The sequence below is a fragment of the Lachnellula hyalina genome (assembly GCF_007821495.1).
Source record: "Lachnellula hyalina strain CBS 185.66 chromosome Unknown contig00074, whole genome shotgun sequence".
Classification (NCBI taxonomy): Eukaryota; Fungi; Ascomycota; class Leotiomycetes; order Helotiales; family Lachnaceae; genus Lachnellula; species Lachnellula hyalina.
In genome coordinates, this window is record NW_022157188.1 from 95,216 (window position 1) to 114,634 (window position 19,419).

The window sequence follows — 19,419 nt, forward strand, 5'->3', positions numbered from 1 at the left end:
GCTATTTATTGGTGGAAGAAGAAAAAATAATTGCAATTAGCTTCCTAGACGTCCCCGTGACCACGGTGCGAATATAATACTTCCTGGCTAGTGGCTAGAAGGATCCCAGTGCGCAAAATTCATTTGTACGTACGTATCCTAATCACTCTGATTTCCTGTGAAAGAAAAATGTAATACTGAAACCCATCTAAGCTCCCCGCCATTTTAAAACCCGTGTTGAGCCCTCAAACTCGTCGAACCATAAGATGACGATTCCGAGAGTGACGAGAAAGATGTTATGTGGTCGAAAATTGAGCATCACCTTTTGCTGCTGCTTTCACAATACCATACTATAAGCCAAAGCGCTAACCCCAAAACAAATCTCGACCGGTCCGCCTGTAGATTGGTTAGTCAGACTTCGACTTCTTACCATTTCCCAAAACAAAGGATAGAGAGATGTTGAGCGTGGCTATAAATATAACACCAAACTAACACTTAGTGTGCGCATTACTTTCGTAGTGTTTTGCTTTTATGTAAGTCAGTAGCAAATTTGTAAAAGACGCGGGAACGCTAATACTCCATAAGAGTACGAGACAACGTGAAGAAGTACTTTCGGGGAGGAAATACCAATTTTCCCCTCAGTGGAAACATGTGAGCTAGACTGTTGTGAGATTGGTCTCAGTTTCGTCTCTTACGCAAGTGAAAAAACACACAGGGATCGAGCTTTTCTTTAACACAAATTAAGCGAACGACTAAAGAAAGAAAGGGGGTTCATATCACGTGTAACTTTCCGAGACCGAAGCCTTTCGAATGTCCACTCAAACTACCAGTTAAATTCGTGCATTCATTTCTCTCTCTCTTAAACTTTCGTCACACTACAGGCACAAATACTACTTTGCCACGCCATCCGTTATAATTGGCGCACGTGATCAGCCTTGGCGGCGCAACTATCTTTCAGCTGGTCATTTTCTGTCAAAACACTCTTCTACGCACCGCACACGACAAAACAAAAAATCTATCACGATATGAGGTGATATGGCCGAAATCTTTGGAATTGTGACAGGAGTCCTTGGGCTTTTGCCTCTCTGCCGCGGTGAGTCCATGTGTCATATGACACAGCACGTGAAAAGGTTCCTTACTGACGGAGACGAGCAGATGGCTTCGCAATGATTAAAGATATATTCGATGCTCCTGCAACTCTCGGTCTGGCAGTAGGAAGACTCGAACTCCAACTAGATGTCAGTGTCTCCTGTTTTCCAGTGGAGTCTATACTCACGTGACTTTTAGAGATTCGATGAGTGGCGAGAAATTTGGCGGAACGATGAAGGCGAGAAAGACTTGAAGTTTGAAGTATATGCTAAGAGTAATCCTGCTGCTGGAAGGAGAGTCATGCGCCAGTTGGCCTTGCTTTCGCAGGCTTTGTTTGACTCGAGAGCTTTGGAGGAGCAATACGGCATCAAGCCGGATCGGTCAAATCGTGTATGGATTTCTTAAGTATAAACCTGCAGCCAAATACTTACTAGCGTTAGGACGCGAAAGATCTCACGCAGTTTAGGCTCAAAAGCGGACAAGATCTGACAATCGAAAGCCAAAGTTCGTTCCTAGAACGATGCAGAATTAACATGTCCTTTATCAGGAAATGCAAATTCGTCTTTAGGAAAAAAGATACGGCATGGATCAATCTCATCGATCTGTTGAAAGAGTACAACGAAAACCTTGCCACTTATGGACCTAAATTCGACTTGGCGAGGATGCTTAAAGGCGAGTTTGAAGTTTTGAGGAAGCTGCACCTGGAAGATTTGAAGCGATTGGCGGAAGCGTCGGCCTACGAGGCTAAGCATTCAGCTCCTGATAATAGCAATGCATCTAGGTATCATGATCTCTCTCTCGCGGCTCAATTCAGCGCCGTTGTCAAGTACGAAAGACCGCATGCAGCATTCAAATTTTCGATGCGCGATTTCAGACTCGATCCCGCATACATTCTCTCATCCTCCGGGTCGTCATCAATGGCATTATTGTTTGATTATCCGGTGCGAAAGGAACATCGAGTTGTACTCATAGAGTGGATTGATGACCTTGATGAAGACCAGGAAAGGGACACAAGAATCAAGACACTCATGCTTGCGACCCCAAAGCCTGGAGAATTACTGCTCCCGACTTGCTACGGCATGGTCGAAGATCCCTTCACCAGGCGATTTGGCTTGGTTCTCGCACCTCCTGCACATATCCGCTCCAACTTGCCCCCGATATTACCGGCTGGAGCAATATCACAAAAGCGAATGCCGGTATCATTGAAGGAGTTGTTGGACAAGCGACATCCTTCCTCTGTGCATACATTGGAACTTGGTATTCGTTTCAAACTTGCACAGAAACTAGTGGATGCCGTGCATATGAGTAAGGATGACTTAACCCTGCCCCCTTATATTAGCAAATAACTAACTTCTCTATGATCTAGTGCATTGCGTGGGATGGGTCCATAAGTAGGTTCCACTTGAGAATCTTCAATGTCCAAGTATTGACTCGATCCAGAAACATTCGTTCCAACTCTATTCTTTTCTTCCCCGCGCCCAACAAACCTTCCAGTGGACCTCCCGGGCCTGCCTCAGGCTACCCACAACCACTTGGTTTCGACGAACCACTTTTCGTCGGCTTGGGAAGCGCTCGTGTGGACGATGAGATTCAAGATTCGGGGGATCATTATCCACCACCCGTCTCTAACTTTAGCGGTATGGTAAAGTACGATGACCGGGTAACCAGGCGGCAGAAGGACATCAATCTCGACTACTACCAACACCCAGACAAAAGATGGGATCCTTCAATACGGTACGCACGATCACACGACATATACAGTTTAGGTTGCGTGCTCTTGGAAATTGGTTTGTGGAAACCACTGGACAAATTAGTTGACATTAATGACGAGGAGTTTGAGAGAACAAAAAGAAATTTCCAAGGACTGACTATGAGGTTAGATGGGTGAGTGGCTCCACAACTTGACCACCCTTTCCGAGATGTAGACTAATGCTAAATTTAGTATGACTGGCTCAATATACGGCAATGTAGTGCGAAAGTGTTTGGCAATAAGTACTCGGGAGCGGACCGAGTCCGAATCCAGGGAGCTGTCAAATTTCTGCTCTGAAATTGCTGCTAGCCTGAACAAGTGCTATGCTTGAAAGCTGCCGTGTTTTATTCTGGGTTGTATACAGGTATAATAAGTACCTTAAAAGATCAAAGCCGAGTCAGAATGGAGATAGATGGCTGAACTGAAGAAGCAGACCGAGGAGAGCATGATGCAAATCGTAAATTTTCTGAAAGGATTGTGGGAGGTGGCAGGTGAGGCGGAAGCAGAAGCAGGATTGCTGAAATTCAGACAAAATAATGTGGAGGAGATAATAACTCTCGCTAGGGTTACAGGCCATAATCTTGAATAGTTACAATTCTCTATCCCTATTATTGATTAATAATATCAGAAAATGTCGAGATATGTAACTGATATGTACCTAGGGTTACAAAACCGTAGTGCTAATAAGTAAGCGAAGAGGGCTATCCTCTTCGCAGCGCCACCAGATCAGATCTAAAGACCTCTGCACTTAGAAATACAACTAAGAAATAATACAGATTACTAGGCTAGAAAAATGCACTATCTGATACTACTAGAATTATGACCTCATTAAAAGAATCCAAAGTGACTCCTACTTTCGGAAGGGATGAACCCCTAAATTTTAGCGAGGCGATGGTTGCCTCATATAATTAGAAAGACTTCCTGGGTCAGTAGAGGGTACAGATATTGCATCGTATAATAGATCAATTCCAATTAAATTATAGTCTTCTGAGAAGACACTATATGATCTCAATCATGTTCCAGTTCGCTCTCTCTGCTTTGTTGGTTATTTTTCTGTATTTTAAATTTTGACACGGGGAAACGGCTCCTCCCGACATAGTTGTAGGTAGGCTAAAAACTAACATTAAGCCTCGCACCATCTTCAGTCCAAATGATTATCATTCTAGTGCTATACCCTCAGATCTATTTCTTCAGTCCAGGTCGCAATTCTTCAGTGCATTCAAGTATAAGAATGCAGTCTGAACCTCTGTAGTTCTTCTACACACATATCCTTTCGACATATCACAACCACAACTACTCAATTTTGAAAACCTGAAAATACCATCCACCATGGTGTCTCCAGTCAGACACATGGAAAGACAGCTCGTTAGCTCAACTCTATTCAACATTACAAATGGTACGACCCCATTCTATTCTCTAACTCCATTTTTATATCAGCCTGTTAACTTAATATCAGTTCCTCGTCAAGATTCATCCAACCCCACCAGCTCCCTCCCAGCGGCCGTTGATTACTCAACCGCAGTTGTTCCTAAGGTGCCATCCCCACCATCCCCTCTTAGCCTGGGTGCGACGCAGGTGGCTATGGCTTTGATCGGTATTCTTATTTCGGTCCTCCTGGTGGCGTTTGTCAAGTATATTTTTAATCGCGTAAAGAATAGTCGTATCGAGAAGCGTGTGATGAGGGCAGGGGAGGCTGAGAGGCTTAAGCAGGTCGCGCAACTCAGAAATATGCTCATCTTGGAGGTCTAGATCATCACTGGAGAAATGCTGGAATAAACTGGGACTGTGAAAGAGAGACGGGGGGGATGTGGGGGTTAATTCCTGTAATTGTGAGAGTATTTCATGTGTGTCCGCCATGGCACAAGGAGCTCCGGGGCCTTTGATCTATTACTCTACTCTCTGCACGCTATTCAATCCTGACAGATATAATTAAAATCTTTGTTGAAGTCGTCAGACTTTGGGTCGCAATTGTTTCCTCGAGTGTTGCAATAATACCTCTACAATCTACACCGAATCTTACCCTCACCAAAGTCCATTTCCGTCTTTGGACCTGAGCAGCCGCTGCTCTAATCTGACCAGAGCCCTGAGCCCTGAACACGCTACTAAGTCAGCTATAAACAACAGCAGGTATTAGTTGGTTGTCATCTACCTAATATTAAATTTGCTTATCATGTATAGCAGAGCGGACAGGACGCGCAATCCTCCTCGGTCTATGGTCGTATGTGACAATAAAGAAGCTCTTCAAAACGATCATATGTAGTTTAACCATTCAGTGCGTCGCGTTTAACCGATTTCTTTCTTGGTGTAGCAGACTCGAGCCTGGGATCCGGTGTTTAGGTAATCTAATCCCGGGACAACGATTGTCGTTGACACTTTTCTAAAAGGTGTCTGAACAGGTATCACAACCACTAGGAACGCCAACTTTCTGAAAGCGTCCAGTTTAAAGGGATAATATCACATGGAAAAGGAAGGTGGCGAATCCTGGCAAGTAGAAAACCTTCATCTCGCAGGCAATGATACATCGGCTGAAACATTTATGAAACGGTGAAGTGTGAGCCTGAAAACCGTGCAGGGCTAATCACGACCTTTACAAACCCAGACAACCACTTGGAAAAAACTCAGCAGCCTAGCTTTACGCGTACCATTTCCTCAAGCTCTTTTTACAAGATACAATTGTCAAGGTAAGTGTTGGCAAATCGGGACAGAGGTCATGTGCTTGTCACATGACTAGTGTGATTACCCCCGTTCCTTCAGTGTTTCACACCAGTAAGAGATGCCGTAGGAGACTAGCCTGTGACGAGGCTTAACCTCGTCGTCGCGCTCCTTTGATCTTCGAACTAAACAACCTATTTTACAACCCATCAAGTCTATACACGTGTATACGAAGTGATACCCTGTGATACCAACAGTAAGAATTGAAGGTGTGTTTGGTGTTACGCATTACTTAAGATATTGCAAATTGACTGTTCGACTAACTGTCCGACTGACTAGTACACGATATATATTCAGAAGCGCGGCGAGTCTCGATAAGTTTTACGATAGAAGGTCACATGTGGATATTGTACCAGAACCGCCTCATCATTGGGTTCCTGCGAATTTTCTTCAGCGAAGACAAATGCTGCCAGCTCGATAAGAGTATCAATACCGAATATGCAGTATAAACATCTGGACCTAGCCTCGTACGAAATCAGAATGCTAGTCATAAATGACGCCAGAGACGATGAAACATTGCAATGCACTTTGGAATATACCTCTTTGCTTAATCCAGGGCCATATTCTGCACTGTCATATCGCTGGGGCGAGGCGACCAATACAAAGCAGATTATTTTGAATGATTCTCTTGTAGAAGTCACAGCCAATCTTGAGGCAGCCCTGAAGCAGCTTCAATCTCATGGCCATAAGAGAATATGGGCTGATGCATTATGCATCAATCAAACCGATCTGGAAGAACGGGGTCTTCAGGTTCGCAACATGCAACTAATATACTCCAAAGCCCAAACTGTCGTTGCATGGATTGGAAACGATGAGGAAAACATCGCTACGGCCGTGGCATACCTTTTGAAGACGAAAGCTTTCCAATGGCTCCCTGCTAGGAGACGCACTGCATGTTCTCTCCCTTCAAACCGCGAAATTAGACAAACGCAGCTTGTGTTTGGAGTTCATTCGTCGATTGCGGATCAATGGACCCAACAAAGATGGAGGATATTCGGCGACTTTTTCGATCTGGTCTATTGGAAAAGAGTCTGGATCATTCAAGAACTTGCCTCCAGCTCTGAGATTAAGGTGATTTTTGGGAAAACTGAAGTATCATGGAAGTCTATCCTGAGCGCTGTAACCTATCTGGGAGATCATTCGAAAGAAGTTCCTGGGAATTGTCAATCATATGAGATTGCTGCCCAGCTTCATCATTTTCGATGCATCTTCCTCTCGAATAATCAAACGCCGATAACTCTCAACGAAGCTCTTCAGTGGAGCCATTATGCACAAGCAACCGACCCTCGCGATAAGATCTATGCACTTCTGGGTTTGACCTCTGATGGCTTCAAGATTATTCCAATGCCCAATTACAAGCAACCTCTTGAACAGATCCATGAAAATATGACAAAAGCGATGTTTGTTATGGAGAGGTCTTTGGAATCCATCTGTATGAGAGGTCTCGGTTGTCATGAAGACAGCCAGCCATCTTGGGTATCCGATTGGGCTTATTTCTGGTCGAGCCCAAGAACTATTCAGGAAGAACGGATATTCAGACGTAAAATTTCATACCCTTCCATTCCGTTCTTCCAGACCATGGAATCCGGGATCCTAGAGATAGAAGGGAATAACGTGGGCGCTGTGTGTGCACTAAGCTCGTCTTTAAGCCCAATAAAAGAAGCCGGAGCACGATCTTCTCGCAGGATCGAACCTGATGAAATTGATAGACTTCTACCCACTCTTTTACAAAGTCTCCGGAACAACTATCCATCAGGAATTGTAACTGCTCTTTCGGAAACTCTATGCCTGAATCATACAGGATCAGCCGACAACGGTGGAAACGAGGGCCTCAATTTTTGCACTCCTCAAGACTGCTTTTATAACCTGTGGCACCCTGAATGCCGAAAGTCATTGCAAGGTCTCCCACTGCTTCAGTGGCTGGACGAAAATGCATCTTTGAAGATAGGATCGCTCAATCTATTAGAATGGACACAATCTCAATCCAGGACGAGCCGTCTCAAAAGGTCACTCAACGTATGGCATCCGTCGTATCACGATCTGGACCAACAAAGATACATTGCAGCGATGACTGAAGTTTTGCAAGGCTCTATGCGACTCATGGTAACTGAAACAGGCTTTCTTGGCTTAGCTCCCCTAAGAACCCAGATTGGCGACACAGTTCATTATATCAGGGGCTGCAGCGAACCCCTGGTTCTTAGAAAACGAGAAATCTCAGTTACAGAAAAGAGATCTCGGGAATACCAGGTAATAGGCGGCGCTCATGTGCAGGTTGATCATACTTTCCCTGGAGCTTCCAGGTTCGACATATGGGCTGATGACCATTTTGGCACAGGTATTCATAAGATAATTCTCACCTAAAAATGTGCTATTAGTAACGCCTGATAATGCTATCACAATTGATAATCAGAAACTGCCTAATGAGGACCTATTTTCATTTTGCGATAGAGCTAACGTGAGAAAGATAAGAGCTCGATGCTCTGTAGACACGAAGGCAGAGGTAGATGTGCATTGGGGCTCAACTTGAAATTACTCATCATATACAACCATAAAGTGCTGGTAGCCACATTCACTTTTGATAGAAAACGAGCATTTCGCATAGGGATTAAAAGGACGGACTGGGAAGCCTTTGAAGCAACACTCCAGAATTGACCATCGCATCAATAAGATATGCATGCGGGCGAGGAAGCACCGATTATCCCCTGGCTGGCATATCACAACATTAAACCCTATTACCCGGCTCGCAAGAAACTGGGGCCGCAGAGCTATATGAGCACCCGCAACTGCTATCATAGGGGTCTTTTATCCAGCCTTTTGCCTCCATTTGAGTCATTGATCTATCTATTGAACATGTTCTATTGAGCTTTGTCCCCAATCGTTGTGGGAGTGAATTACTTCGTGCACCCATAATACCCTAGTCAAACCAGTCGAAATTTCATCGATCACCAAAGACAATCTACTGACCATATGCTGCATGAATTCACGCAATCAATGCCTTGATAGCATCAAGACTCCACGATAACTTTCCAAAGGACAAACTCCTGTTAGAAAAACAAGATTGATCGAAGTTGCATAATGCAACTTGCATTATATAAATAGTCCTACTAGAATCTTTCAAAAATGGGCTATCTATGGAAACTGCTATGGCCCTATATTTGCTGTTTATAATAAACAAGTGTCTGAAACGTTAAAAATTGCCTGACTCCTTCTAAACAAATCTACAAACCTAATCTGGTTGATCGAAAGCCAGTTTACATATTTCCACTTTGTGAAAAAATCTGATCATGATCTGTTTTTACATATTTTATAACCATCTATCCCGGATTTTCAGCTGATCATGCTCTTTCTAATTCATATCCATACACGTAACCTTTCTCCATTTGAATCCTTGGGTCAGGGCCAACCATGGCATTTGGTCCCCAGACAAAGATAGCATATCCTGAAACATCTATCGAAAGTCAAAGAAACATGTTCCACCATATGTGGGATCCCAACTACTACATATACACAACTACTAGGCTTTTTAGCTACCTACTTTATTCCCCTTCACTGATCCACAATACTGACTGATTGTGCAGCGGTGAGCAGTAAAGTGAAGGGAGATGAGGGAGTTGCTGGCCTGTAGTTTGAGATTGTTCCTCTCGAGACAAGCTTGATTGACGTGAAAGTGATCACGGGAAGAGATAGCTTCTTCTATTAGCGCCATATAATACGCTACGGCCTATATGGTGGTCCGTATTGAATTCGGGATATGATCAATATATATTGTTTGATATTATTCTCTACACTGCAGGCAGCAGATGGGAAACAAACAAGTCCTAACTTCTCAACGTACACCTCATCAACAACTCCATATTTGAAGAGCTTACTAGCCTCAAGCCACCACCGAAATCCGTTTTAGCGGAGGAGTACGCCAAAGCAAAATGGCTGCTCTTGAAATCGGGCGAGAGCCCGAGGGTTGCGAAGGGAGACTTCAAAGGCATGAATAGTGTCGGCCGAGAACAATAAGACGGACTAGAGTTTCGTGTTATAACAGTTCAAACCTTCTTTCATCCTAGTTGGCGATCAGGAGACGAGAGTATTGCGATTTTCTGAATTAGTCAGAGTTCGTGAATTCTAGTCGCTGTAGCATGTTCTCGTCCTCTACGGGCTGTTGATGCTGCAGGGTTGGTGAAAGATGCCGGAGTTGGAATAAAGTCTGAAGTTTTGACTATCATAGATTCATATTCACTTATAGGGCACTTGGCGGGGATAATAGTAATAATAAGACTAATGTATTTATGATTTAATTTAAGGGAATGATAATGCGTTGCCTTTACCCCTAACTATTAATAGTATGAATAACAGAAATGATAGATGTCAGCTAATACGTAAAACCATACCTATACCCCCTTTCTATAATCACTAAACCCATCTAACATACTATCAATAAACAAATCCACTACCAAAAACAAGTTAATAAAGAATGAGGGCTTGGTGTAGTGGTAGCATGTCTGATTCCAGCTCATAGCATACATGGAACTTCCAGATGGTCATCGGTTCAAATCCGATAGTCCTCATCACTTATTGGTTTGCTACTTTTGTTTTAGATTTATGGATGAATGGAAGGCATAATGGGAGGGAGCGAGTAACATTCGGGGTTGGATTTTATTTTTATTTTTGGAAACGGAAAGGAGAGGGGAGGGGATGTAAGCGAGAGACAAATAGGTGCGAGGGATGATTCACTTGGTTTGGGTTGGAAGTGCAACTATGCGAAAGTAGGAAGCGTAGAATCAAGTAGATATTATTTGTGGGGTAAGACACAAAAGCGCAATATTTCGGGGATGAACAGATTCGTTATTCCAGTGTGGGTATTTTTCTAGAGAAATTACAAGCATGCCTGGGAAGCATGCCTGTCGTAAAATGCATTGATATGCCAAGAACTCGAAGCCCGAAGATGTCCACGCAGAATGCCTATAACAAACAAGGTATTCAGCAAAAGAAGCCTCACTTCTTAGCTTTACCCTTGCCCTTTGACGGCCCCATAGCAGCTTCTCTTCTCTTCGCCTCCCGTGCATCAATCTCAGCCTTCTTCCCCTGCTCAGCTTGCTCACGCTCCTCTTTCTCCGCCTGCTTCCTAGCTGCCTCAGCCTCCCTCTTCTCCCGAATCAGCTTCAGCCTTGCAAGATCAGCCTTGGCCTCGTCCGTCTTGCCAGCCTCGTGGAGCTTTTGGTATCGCTCCTTGGCCTGCTGAGCCTGTAATGCCTCGCGTTCTCTACGGCTCAACTCCGCGACTGGCTTCTTGCCCTTTCCGCTGACATTCATATCCTTGACTGCCTCGGTGGCTTCGTCTACGGTGACGGGAGCGGCTTTGGCTTGGTTTCGCGACGCTTTGGAGTGGTTGGGGTTGGCGGGCATGTCGTCGTCTTCCTCGCTCTCTTCCTCGGAGCTGGATGGCATGTCACCTGGCTGGGGCACACCCTTCTTCTTCTTTATGGCGGCCTCCTTCTTAGCCTTTGCGGCAGCGCGACGCTCTTCGCGAGTCATGGCGGGCTTGTCATTTTCTTCTTCAGAGGAGGACTCTTCCTCAGAGCTGTCCTCTTCGGAGGAGGAAGAGGCATTGGGGTCCTTCTCGGCGATTTCGTTTCCGTCGGAGTCGAGGGGTCGGAGATTCTTGGAGAAGTGCTTGCCGCCTGTAAAAAACGCACTGTCAGATGTTGAACCAAAGGTCTCTATGAGACTTGATGAGCCGCGCTTACCTCCACGAGTGAACTTCTTGAATTTGCCGCCTCGGCCACGTCCTGCACCTGGGGGTCCACCTGGCGCCATAATTGAGGGGATGTTGTTGTCTGTGCGGGTGGAAAGTTGTGTGTTGTGAAGATGATGCTGCGTAAGCAGTCGTGATGTTATGGGTGTGTGGTTGGGTAGCAACGAAAAGTGGAAGGGTGCAAACAAGAAAGTTGGAGGACGATGGCGATTCTCAGTCCACTCAGAAGAGTCGTATTTAACATGGAAGGAGGGGCACTGTTTTAACGAGGGGCATTATTTTATTAACCCCACCCCACTGAACAACACAACTAACTGATCTGAGTCAAAATAAATCCCATCCCTCGCGTCTAACCTGTTAGTCTCTAGCGTACTATCACATGACTTTCTTAGCTTAGCCGCGAATTTTTTCTTTATCAATCTCGCGAACCTCGAACTCCTCTTCCCTCCTTACATAAAACAACATCCTTCATATTCACTCTGGCTTACGTCTACTCAATGACAGGTCTTGGAGGGGAAAATGGGGGAAAGAGGAGAATTATAATCGTTGACTTACCCTGCGGCCTGTGGCATGAGAATGCGTTGGGATCTGCAGAAAAATTAAACAACGGGACATCTACGAACTTTTGCTATTCAATATGCGCTGTCTGGAGCCCCCCTACAGGCTTAACAAGCTCTTCATTTGCCCTGTTCCTTGGCCCCAGTAAGCTTCTGGTACGTGTTGTCATAATACTCTTGTCGTCGTAGCGCCGCATTTGGCCTGGAGACAAAGAGTACTGTCAAAGAGCTCACGGTAAGAAAAAACAGCCTGGTTGCTTTCACAATCACACTTCTTTATTCGATCCAAGAACCTGTATTCATGACTTCGAATCCAAATTCCCATTATGTTCCCCCAACTCTCCTTTGTGAATCAGACTCGTTTGCTCAGAACAGTTGTTCTTCGTCACATATTTTACTTTCACCAACTCCACTGAAATGCCATCTTGATCTACCAACATTACGAATATCTCTGAACATACTTACCAACAAATGGCAACATCATCATCATCATCATCATCTTGCATACACTGCAAAGGCGGAGTATCCACGAAGCGCTGCCAGATATCTTCCTGCGGCCATTGCACCGAATCACTCGCCTGTCCTCCACCCGTCAAGTTTCTCTTAGCAAACTTCCCCGACCTAAAGCCCGACTATGGCCTGGACCGTAACCAGCGACGCTGTCAACACTGCGACCTGATCAACACGCACAAGAAAGTCATCGATGCTGAGAACCCTCCCCCCCATTACGTGAACAGTGTCAAGATCATCCGCAGCCATGTGAAGACGGCAAGCCGCACGTTCGACAATGCTCTGGACCGGAAGAGTGATCTGGCTGGGTCGTTGCCGGGCCTGCAAGAGGCGTTGACTACCGCGGTTCGGCTGAGGGACCAGAAAGCCGAGAAGGCGTGGATGGAGTATTGGGGTGTTTGGGGCAGGGGTAAGGTTGAGGAGGAGAGTAGAGAGGCGAGTATGGGAGTGAAGACGTATTATCCTAGGTTTGTGCATTTTTATCCTGATCAGATCCCACCGCCCTAAGTTTCGACATCTTGAGTCCAAGCCTGTTCTGATTTCTGACAACTCATTCACGCAGCGATAAATATCGCTAACCCTTCACGAAACAGTTGATTGAATACTTACTGCTTTTGAGTCTTGCTTGGGGGCGCTTTGGATCTAGGTTATTTGATAATATTATCGGTTTATCGTTCATCTTTCCCTGCGATCTTTGGTGCTGTGAATGTGTAATGGATATATGTATTATCCAAATTGTTGAAGCTAGCGATATATTGGTGACTGTTCTCAGACATTTTTTGAGCCCTGGGGCTGGCCTTGCCTAGGAATTCTTTGTCTTTAAGCTCAACTCCAGCGAACTCCTGTCCACCATACCCCAGCCTCTTCTTACCCTCAGGACCAACAAACATATAGCATACTCCATCCACTTAGCTGCGCTTCTCAAGATAGCTTCAGTCTGGCGGCCAACCTCATCTTCTTCGACTGATGTGCAGCATAGTAAAATAGTACCCCATAGGTGTGAGGAAGCCAATCTAATTACTATGACCGTGAAGGTGGCGAGAATAATATCTGTTGAGTTTGGTAAATAGGCGTTCCTTGATGTACAAGATTTCGGGCCTTTAAATTCTTCATATATGAAGATATGAAGGATTTCACTCTCACCTTGCTAAATCCGGAATGGACGTCTTGAAAAGGCATGGTGATTTGATAATGAGGATTAAAACACGAAAACGAGAACCAAATCAGGGACTAGTGGGGAGGTAAATTAGAATAACGTAACCGTATTGAAGGATACTCAAACACCAGATGAATTTTCATGACCCCAACTGTGAACGATGAGGGGTGTAAGAGTAAGTATCTTGACTTGGAATATTTATAGCTACAGGAATGTGGGGCTGGCGAATGTGGACATGGACATGGACTCCATTCGTTGCTGCCTGAGGCTCGTATGACGGAGGATTCGGCATTTGGTGGTTGTGTTTGTTGTCTTTGTGAGCTCCGCAAGAACTCCAAGACAATCAACTCCTACAATCCACTATACTATGGCTGCTTTTTTGCGAGGCAAGCAAGCTGGAATTCAGAATGACCTGTCTGCTGGCATTCTTCCCGACGCTTTCGCACCAGACGACCAAGCTCGGTTTGGTATTAACTCGCAGATTGGGTAAGTTATAAGCTCTACCTAGGTTGTACCCAGGAACCGTAGGAACTCTCTGCTAACTGCTCTTTCACTTCCAGATCCTTAGCATACGATCCCGTACAATCCCTCCTGGCAATAGGAACAAACGAAACAACCTTTGGCAGCGGTCAGATTTATGTCTTTGGGCAACAGCGCGTCCAAGCCACATTTACCCTACCCCGCCGAGCTTCTGTGAGAACCCTCCAGTTTGTCGCCGACCGCCTTGTTAGTCTGGACACAAAGAATGAGGTTGTTATATGGGATCTTTTGACCCAGAAGAAGATAGCCAGCTATGCTCCACCAGGAGTTGTGGCCGTGTTGGTAACGGATCCTATGCTCGACTGGGCCTTGATCGGATTACAAAGTGGGGATATCATTGCTTATGACCTTGAAGGGGAGAAGTTAGCTCCTTTACGACTACCCAACTTCTGGCGAGAGCGAAATCCTAGATCGCGGCTGCTACCCATAGTATCCATGCAGCTGCATCCGCGCGACATTGGCCAGCTGCTCATTGGATATACCGAGGGAGCCGTCATCTATTCCTTCAAGCTGAATAAGCCGACCAAATACTTCGAATACGAGGTTCCCGTTGGAGCCCCGGGTGGAACCGCAGACCCGACGGCAGTAAATACTGCACGGAAGCCACACCTGACGCAAGTCTTCTGGCACCCAACCGGGACTTTTGTAGGTATAGCTTATGATGATGAGAGTATGGTATTCTGGGATCCTAAGGATGGCCGTATTGTGATGTCAAGGACCTTGACAGATACTCACGTTAATGAGCCTGGAAAGCAGTTAAGTGGTTTTGGCAACACCCCTGGCACTCTTTCCGTGAAGGAGCCATTTACCCGTATTGCTTGGTGTGCAAAAGGAAATCCAGATGATACTGGAATCCTCATTGCAGGTGGTTTTCCAACCACTTTGCCACAGAGAGGCCTAACATTCCTCGAGCTAGGTGCAACTCCCGTTTATGCAACCTCATCATGGCAGGTCCTAAGCGATCATTTCAATGCTAAACGCCAGCATTTACTTCCAACCCCTCCCGGTGCAGAAATCGTTGATTTCTGTCTTATTCCTAGAAGCTCGCCGCATTTCGCTGGAGCACAAGATCCAATTGCTGTTATCGCTCTGCTTACTTCCGGGGAGCTCATTACATTAAGCTTTCCCAGTGGACACCCTATCTCCCCAACAAACCAATTGCATCCTTCTATCTCGTTCCTTCATCCTTTCGTAACATCACTTTCTGTCGCAAATGTTGACCGAACTCGGTGGCTTGGTATGGTAGAAAATAGGCAACAAGGGCCACAACTTCTGAAAGGTGGAGCAGAAGGCATCAGGCCCATGAGAAGACACGAGGCTCGAAATATTGTGCAGATGGCGCATGGAGATGGGACAGTCAGAATTTGGGACGCCGGCCACGGCGATGAAATTGAGAATACCAGGATGCTACAGGTTGACATCGCGAGAGCTTTGGATAGATTTGAAGAGATCTTCATTACGCGCGTGACTATGGCTGGTACTACTGGGGAACTGGGAGTTGGGACAGCAACTGGTGAGGTTGTTATTTATCGGTGGGGTGGAAACAAGCTGTATGGTCGAGAATCACCACAGTCAGTTCAAACCGTGGCTGGTGGTCTCACGGACATCTCCTCCCGAGCAGAACCTACGTTGAAAGAAGGTCTACAGCCATTTGTGCTCTATGACATGGCACGGGGACCTATTAGCACTGTCAAAATGTCAGACGTTGGCTTTGTTGGAATCGGTTCCGAAAATGGAGTCTTTTCCATCATCGATCTCCGAGGGCCAGCAGTCATATTCACCGCCTCTATGAGCGATTTCATCAAACCTGATAAGCGTGCCAGTTTCCTTAAGAAAGGCAGTAATCAAGCTTCCGGAAAGCCAGACTGGCCGGTTGTCATCGAATTTGGTGTCATGACACTCGAAGGAGATAATTACTCGAGTATTGCTTGCTTTGTTGGCACAAACATGGGCAAAGTTGCCACTTTCAAAATCTTGCCACAAGCAGATGGTCGTTACACAGCTCAATATGCCGGTGTGTCGGCCCTTAGTGATACTATTGTATCAATCACACCCATAGTTGCAAACACTGGAAAGTTAGCACCAGCCACGGGAGAAAGTGTTGCCGCCCTTCGCACGGGTGTTCAGACTCATGGTACACTCGTAGTTGGTAAGTGGAAAATTCCTGAACCATGACGACAACTAACGTGAAGCCAGTCTCTCAATCGGAAGCTCGAATTTTCAAGCCAGCTACAGCAAAGGGTGCTCACAAGTCTTTCGACGACTTCTTCTGTGAATCAGCTTCCGTTGCTGAAACAATCGATCGTGGTTGTGCTCTTGTGGGTGTATTTGGCGACGGTACAACGCGTGCCTACTCGATCCCCGCGCTGAAAGAGATCGGTGTGTCCAGACCAGGCATGCTTGATAAGACTAGATTATCAAGTTCACTCGTTACATCTGCAGGCGATATCTTTGGATGGACCGGTCCTTCAGAAGTCGCCATGCTTAGTGTGTGGGGTACAGGTCAACCTTTGGCTCGCTCGCCAAACAAGTTATTTAACCCGGAAGCTGTGATCCCCTCTCGACCTACAATCTCAAACTTGCAGTGGATTTCAGGAACCCAGTATATCAGCCCGACCGACCTCGACTTGCTCATCGGAGGCCCTGACAGACCACCTAGCAAACGTATGCTGGCTGCTGCTGAAGAAGAAGATCGCTTACGACGCTCTGGTGCTCTTTCGCCGACTCACGCTCCTGGCACGCAGTCAAGTGAGGGCTGGGGTGATTATATGACTAGACAGCTAAATGAGAGGACGGAGAAGTTGAACATCATGGGCGATGGTATGGACAGGATGCAAGAAAACAGCTCTGGATGGGCTGAGGATGTAAGTAAATATGTTTCGAAGCAAAAGCGGAATATGGTCTTGGGAGCCATTACTGGTAAATATCTTTAGATGGCTGTTGCAGGCGTTGATCTGGGCTAGGATTGGCGTTGGAGTATAGGGCTTGTGGTGATACTAAAGTTATCATTTGGCTTTAGTTATTGTAAGGCAAAACAAAATTACTTTCACTTCACTTCTTATATGCATGTTCCTCGAACTAATACATCAGCGAATTCCTGCTAAATACGGATTAACCCCACTCTTTCCCCCTGTAACTTGGAGGTTAGCGCCCTTTGCTGAACCCCTTTTGAGAATAGATCACGTGTAACGCTTACAGAAGGCAGTGCACGTGCCTTTACGGTAAGCTGTTCGAACATTATAGCAGTTCGCGAAATCTTTCTCGCGTCAAAATATATCTACGCCTGAAGCAGGAACTCGACAAGCTCTTTATAATTTTCTACACTCGACCTACATAGCAGATCCGAAATCTACGGCTTGAGTCTTCCTGTACAATAGCTTTGGAAGATCCGCAGATATGTCTTTCGGTGGCCAAACACCCACTATCATTGTGCTGAAAGAGGGTCAGTCAATACCCAGCAAGGCTCCCACCTTACAAAGCTAAATTAACATTCATGATACAGGCACGGATTCGTCCCAAGGAAAAGGTCAAATCGTTTCGAATATCAATGCTTGTCTAGCTGTTCAGGCCACGATACGGAGTACGTTGGGTCCATATGGAGGGGATTTGTTGCTGGTAGATGAGAATGGCAGACAAACAATTACAAATGATGGCGCAACTGTTATGAAGGCAAGCAAACAAGACCGCACGCCTCGGAGCTTGATACTAATAGACTGCAGCTTCTCGATATCGTACACCCCGCTGCGCGAATCCTTACAGATATTGCAAGATCACAAGATGCTGAGGTCGGAGATGGAACTACATCCGTTGTTGTGCTAGCCGGTGAGATTTTGAAGGAAATCAAAGAACATGTTGAGCAAGGAGTCAGCTCGCAAACTATTATCAAGGGCCTACGGAGAGCTTCTGGCATGGCTGTGAACAAGGTCAAAGAGATTGCGGTCAATACCAGTGAAGGCAACAAGAGAGAGACCCTGAGCAAATTAGCTGGTACAGCGATGAGCAGCAAGTTGATCAAGAGAAATACTGGCTTTTTCACAAAGAGTGGGTTCCCTACTGTCGAAGAATTTGGATGGCTGCTAATAGTTCACAGTGGTTGTTGACGCAGTTCTCTCACTCGACCAAGAAGACCTCAACGAAAAGCTCATCGGTGTCAAGAAAATCCCCGGTGGCTCCCTCACAGATTCCCTCTTCGTTAACGGGGTAGCATTCAAGAAGACGTTCTCCTACGCCGGATTTGAGCAACAACCCAAGCACTTCACGAACCCCAAGATCGTCTGCTTAAACGTCGAACTCGAGCTCAAGTCTGAGAAAGACAACGCCGAAGTGCGAGTCGAGCAAGTCTCCGAATACCAAGCCATTGTCGATGCAGAATGGCAAATCATTTACAACAAGATGGAAGCCCTCTACAAAACCGGCGCCAAGGTCGTCCTCTCGAAACTCCCCATCGGAGATCTCGCAACCCAATACTTTGCAGACCGCGACATCTTCTGCGCCGGCCGTGTCGCTACAGATGATCTCGAGCGTGTCATCCAAGCAACTGGTGGCTCCATCCAATCTACCTGCTCTGACATCCACCCCGAGCACCTCGGTACATGCGGCTCCTTCGACGAGCGCCAAATCGGCGGAGAGCGCTTCAACTTCTTCGAGGACTGCCCCGCAGCCAAAACCTGCACTCTAATGCTACGTGGAGGAGCAGAGCAATTCATCGCGGAAGTGGAACGCTCTCTTCACGACGCTATCATGATTGTAAAGCGCGCCATCAAGAACAATACCATTGTCGCCGGAGGTGGGGCTTGTGAGATGGAAGTCTCAGCCTACCTACACCGGTACGCCGACAAGAATGTCCCACACAAGCAGCAAGCGATCATCAAGTCGTTCGCCAAAGCGCTCGAAGTCATTCCGCGCCAGCTGTGCGACAACGCCGGGTTTGACGCTACGGACATCCTGAACAAGCTGCGTGTGGAGCATAGAAAGGGAAATGTCTGGGCTGGTGTTGATTTCGATAACGAGGGTGTCAGGGATAACCTTGAGGCGTTTGTGTGGGAGCCGGCGTTGGTGAAGATTAATGCTATCCAGGCGGCGACGGAGGCTAGTTGTTTGATTTTGAGTGTTGATGAGACGATTAAGAATGAGGAGAGTGCGGCGCCACAAGCTCCTCAACGTGGATTACCGCCTGGAGCTGCCCAACGGGCGATTAGGGGTAGAGGAAGAGGTATGCCGAGAAGATAAGAAGGCGTTTTCGTGGGAAAAGAAAAGTTTGGGGGATGGATGGATGTATTGAAGGCATGATGGCATGTATGATATTATACATTGAGATAAGACTAGAGTGCTTGTGATAGACTGCTAGTTGCCCAAGCATAATTCTACTAGGTTCTGTCCG

General features: G+C 46.1%; 5 protein-coding genes and 1 non-coding gene across 6 annotated transcripts; 5 read left to right on the top strand and 1 right to left on the bottom strand.

Annotated features, from left to right (window-relative positions):
* Positions 1–1,014: 1,014 nt before the first annotated feature.
* On the top strand, positions 1,015–3,149 carry LHYA1_G004945 (uncharacterized protein; the record flags this gene model as incomplete). The annotated part of the gene is made up of 7 exons (XM_031149897.1): positions 1,015–1,072; positions 1,135–1,217; positions 1,267–1,458; positions 1,509–2,373; positions 2,435–2,459; positions 2,509–2,952; positions 3,011–3,149. The coding sequence occupies 7 exons, from the start codon at positions 1,015–1,017 to the stop codon at positions 3,147–3,149; spliced, it is 1,806 nt and encodes a 601-aa protein (XP_031005025.1).
* A 2,392-nt stretch (positions 3,150–5,541) lies between these two features.
* het-6_8 (Heterokaryon incompatibility protein 6,OR allele) lies at positions 5,542–7,891 on the top strand (the record flags this gene model as incomplete). Its single annotated transcript, XM_031149898.1, has 2 exons — positions 5,542–5,550; positions 5,975–7,891. The coding sequence occupies 2 exons, from the start codon at positions 5,542–5,544 to the stop codon at positions 7,889–7,891; spliced, it is 1,926 nt and encodes a 641-aa protein (XP_031005027.1).
* A 2,106-nt stretch (positions 7,892–9,997) lies between these two features.
* On the top strand, positions 9,998–10,089 carry LHYA1_G004947. Its single transcript has one exon. It is a non-coding gene; the product is annotated as a tRNA-Trp (tRNA).
* A 427-nt stretch (positions 10,090–10,516) lies between these two features.
* Positions 10,517–11,338, bottom strand: PDAP1 (28 kDa heat- and acid-stable phosphoprotein; the record flags this gene model as incomplete). Its single annotated transcript, XM_031149899.1, has 1 exon — positions 10,517–11,338. One exon carries the CDS (start codon positions 11,336–11,338, stop codon positions 10,517–10,519), a length of 822 nt encoding a protein of 273 aa, XP_031005029.1.
* A 2,528-nt stretch (positions 11,339–13,866) lies between these two features.
* SRO77 (Lethal(2) giant larvae SRO77-like protein) lies at positions 13,867–16,972 on the top strand (the record flags this gene model as incomplete). Its single annotated transcript, XM_031149900.1, has 3 exons — positions 13,867–13,985; positions 14,060–16,188; positions 16,236–16,972. 3 exons carry the CDS (start codon positions 13,867–13,869, stop codon positions 16,970–16,972), a joined length of 2,985 nt encoding a protein of 994 aa, XP_031005028.1.
* Positions 16,973–17,435: 463 nt separating this feature from the next.
* cct7 (putative T-complex protein subunit eta) lies at positions 17,436–19,268 on the top strand (the record flags this gene model as incomplete). Its single annotated transcript, XM_031149901.1, has 4 exons — positions 17,436–17,481; positions 17,542–17,699; positions 17,759–18,080; positions 18,130–19,268. 4 exons carry the CDS (start codon positions 17,436–17,438, stop codon positions 19,266–19,268), a joined length of 1,665 nt encoding a protein of 554 aa, XP_031005045.1.
* Between the last annotated feature and the right edge of the window lie 151 nt (positions 19,269–19,419).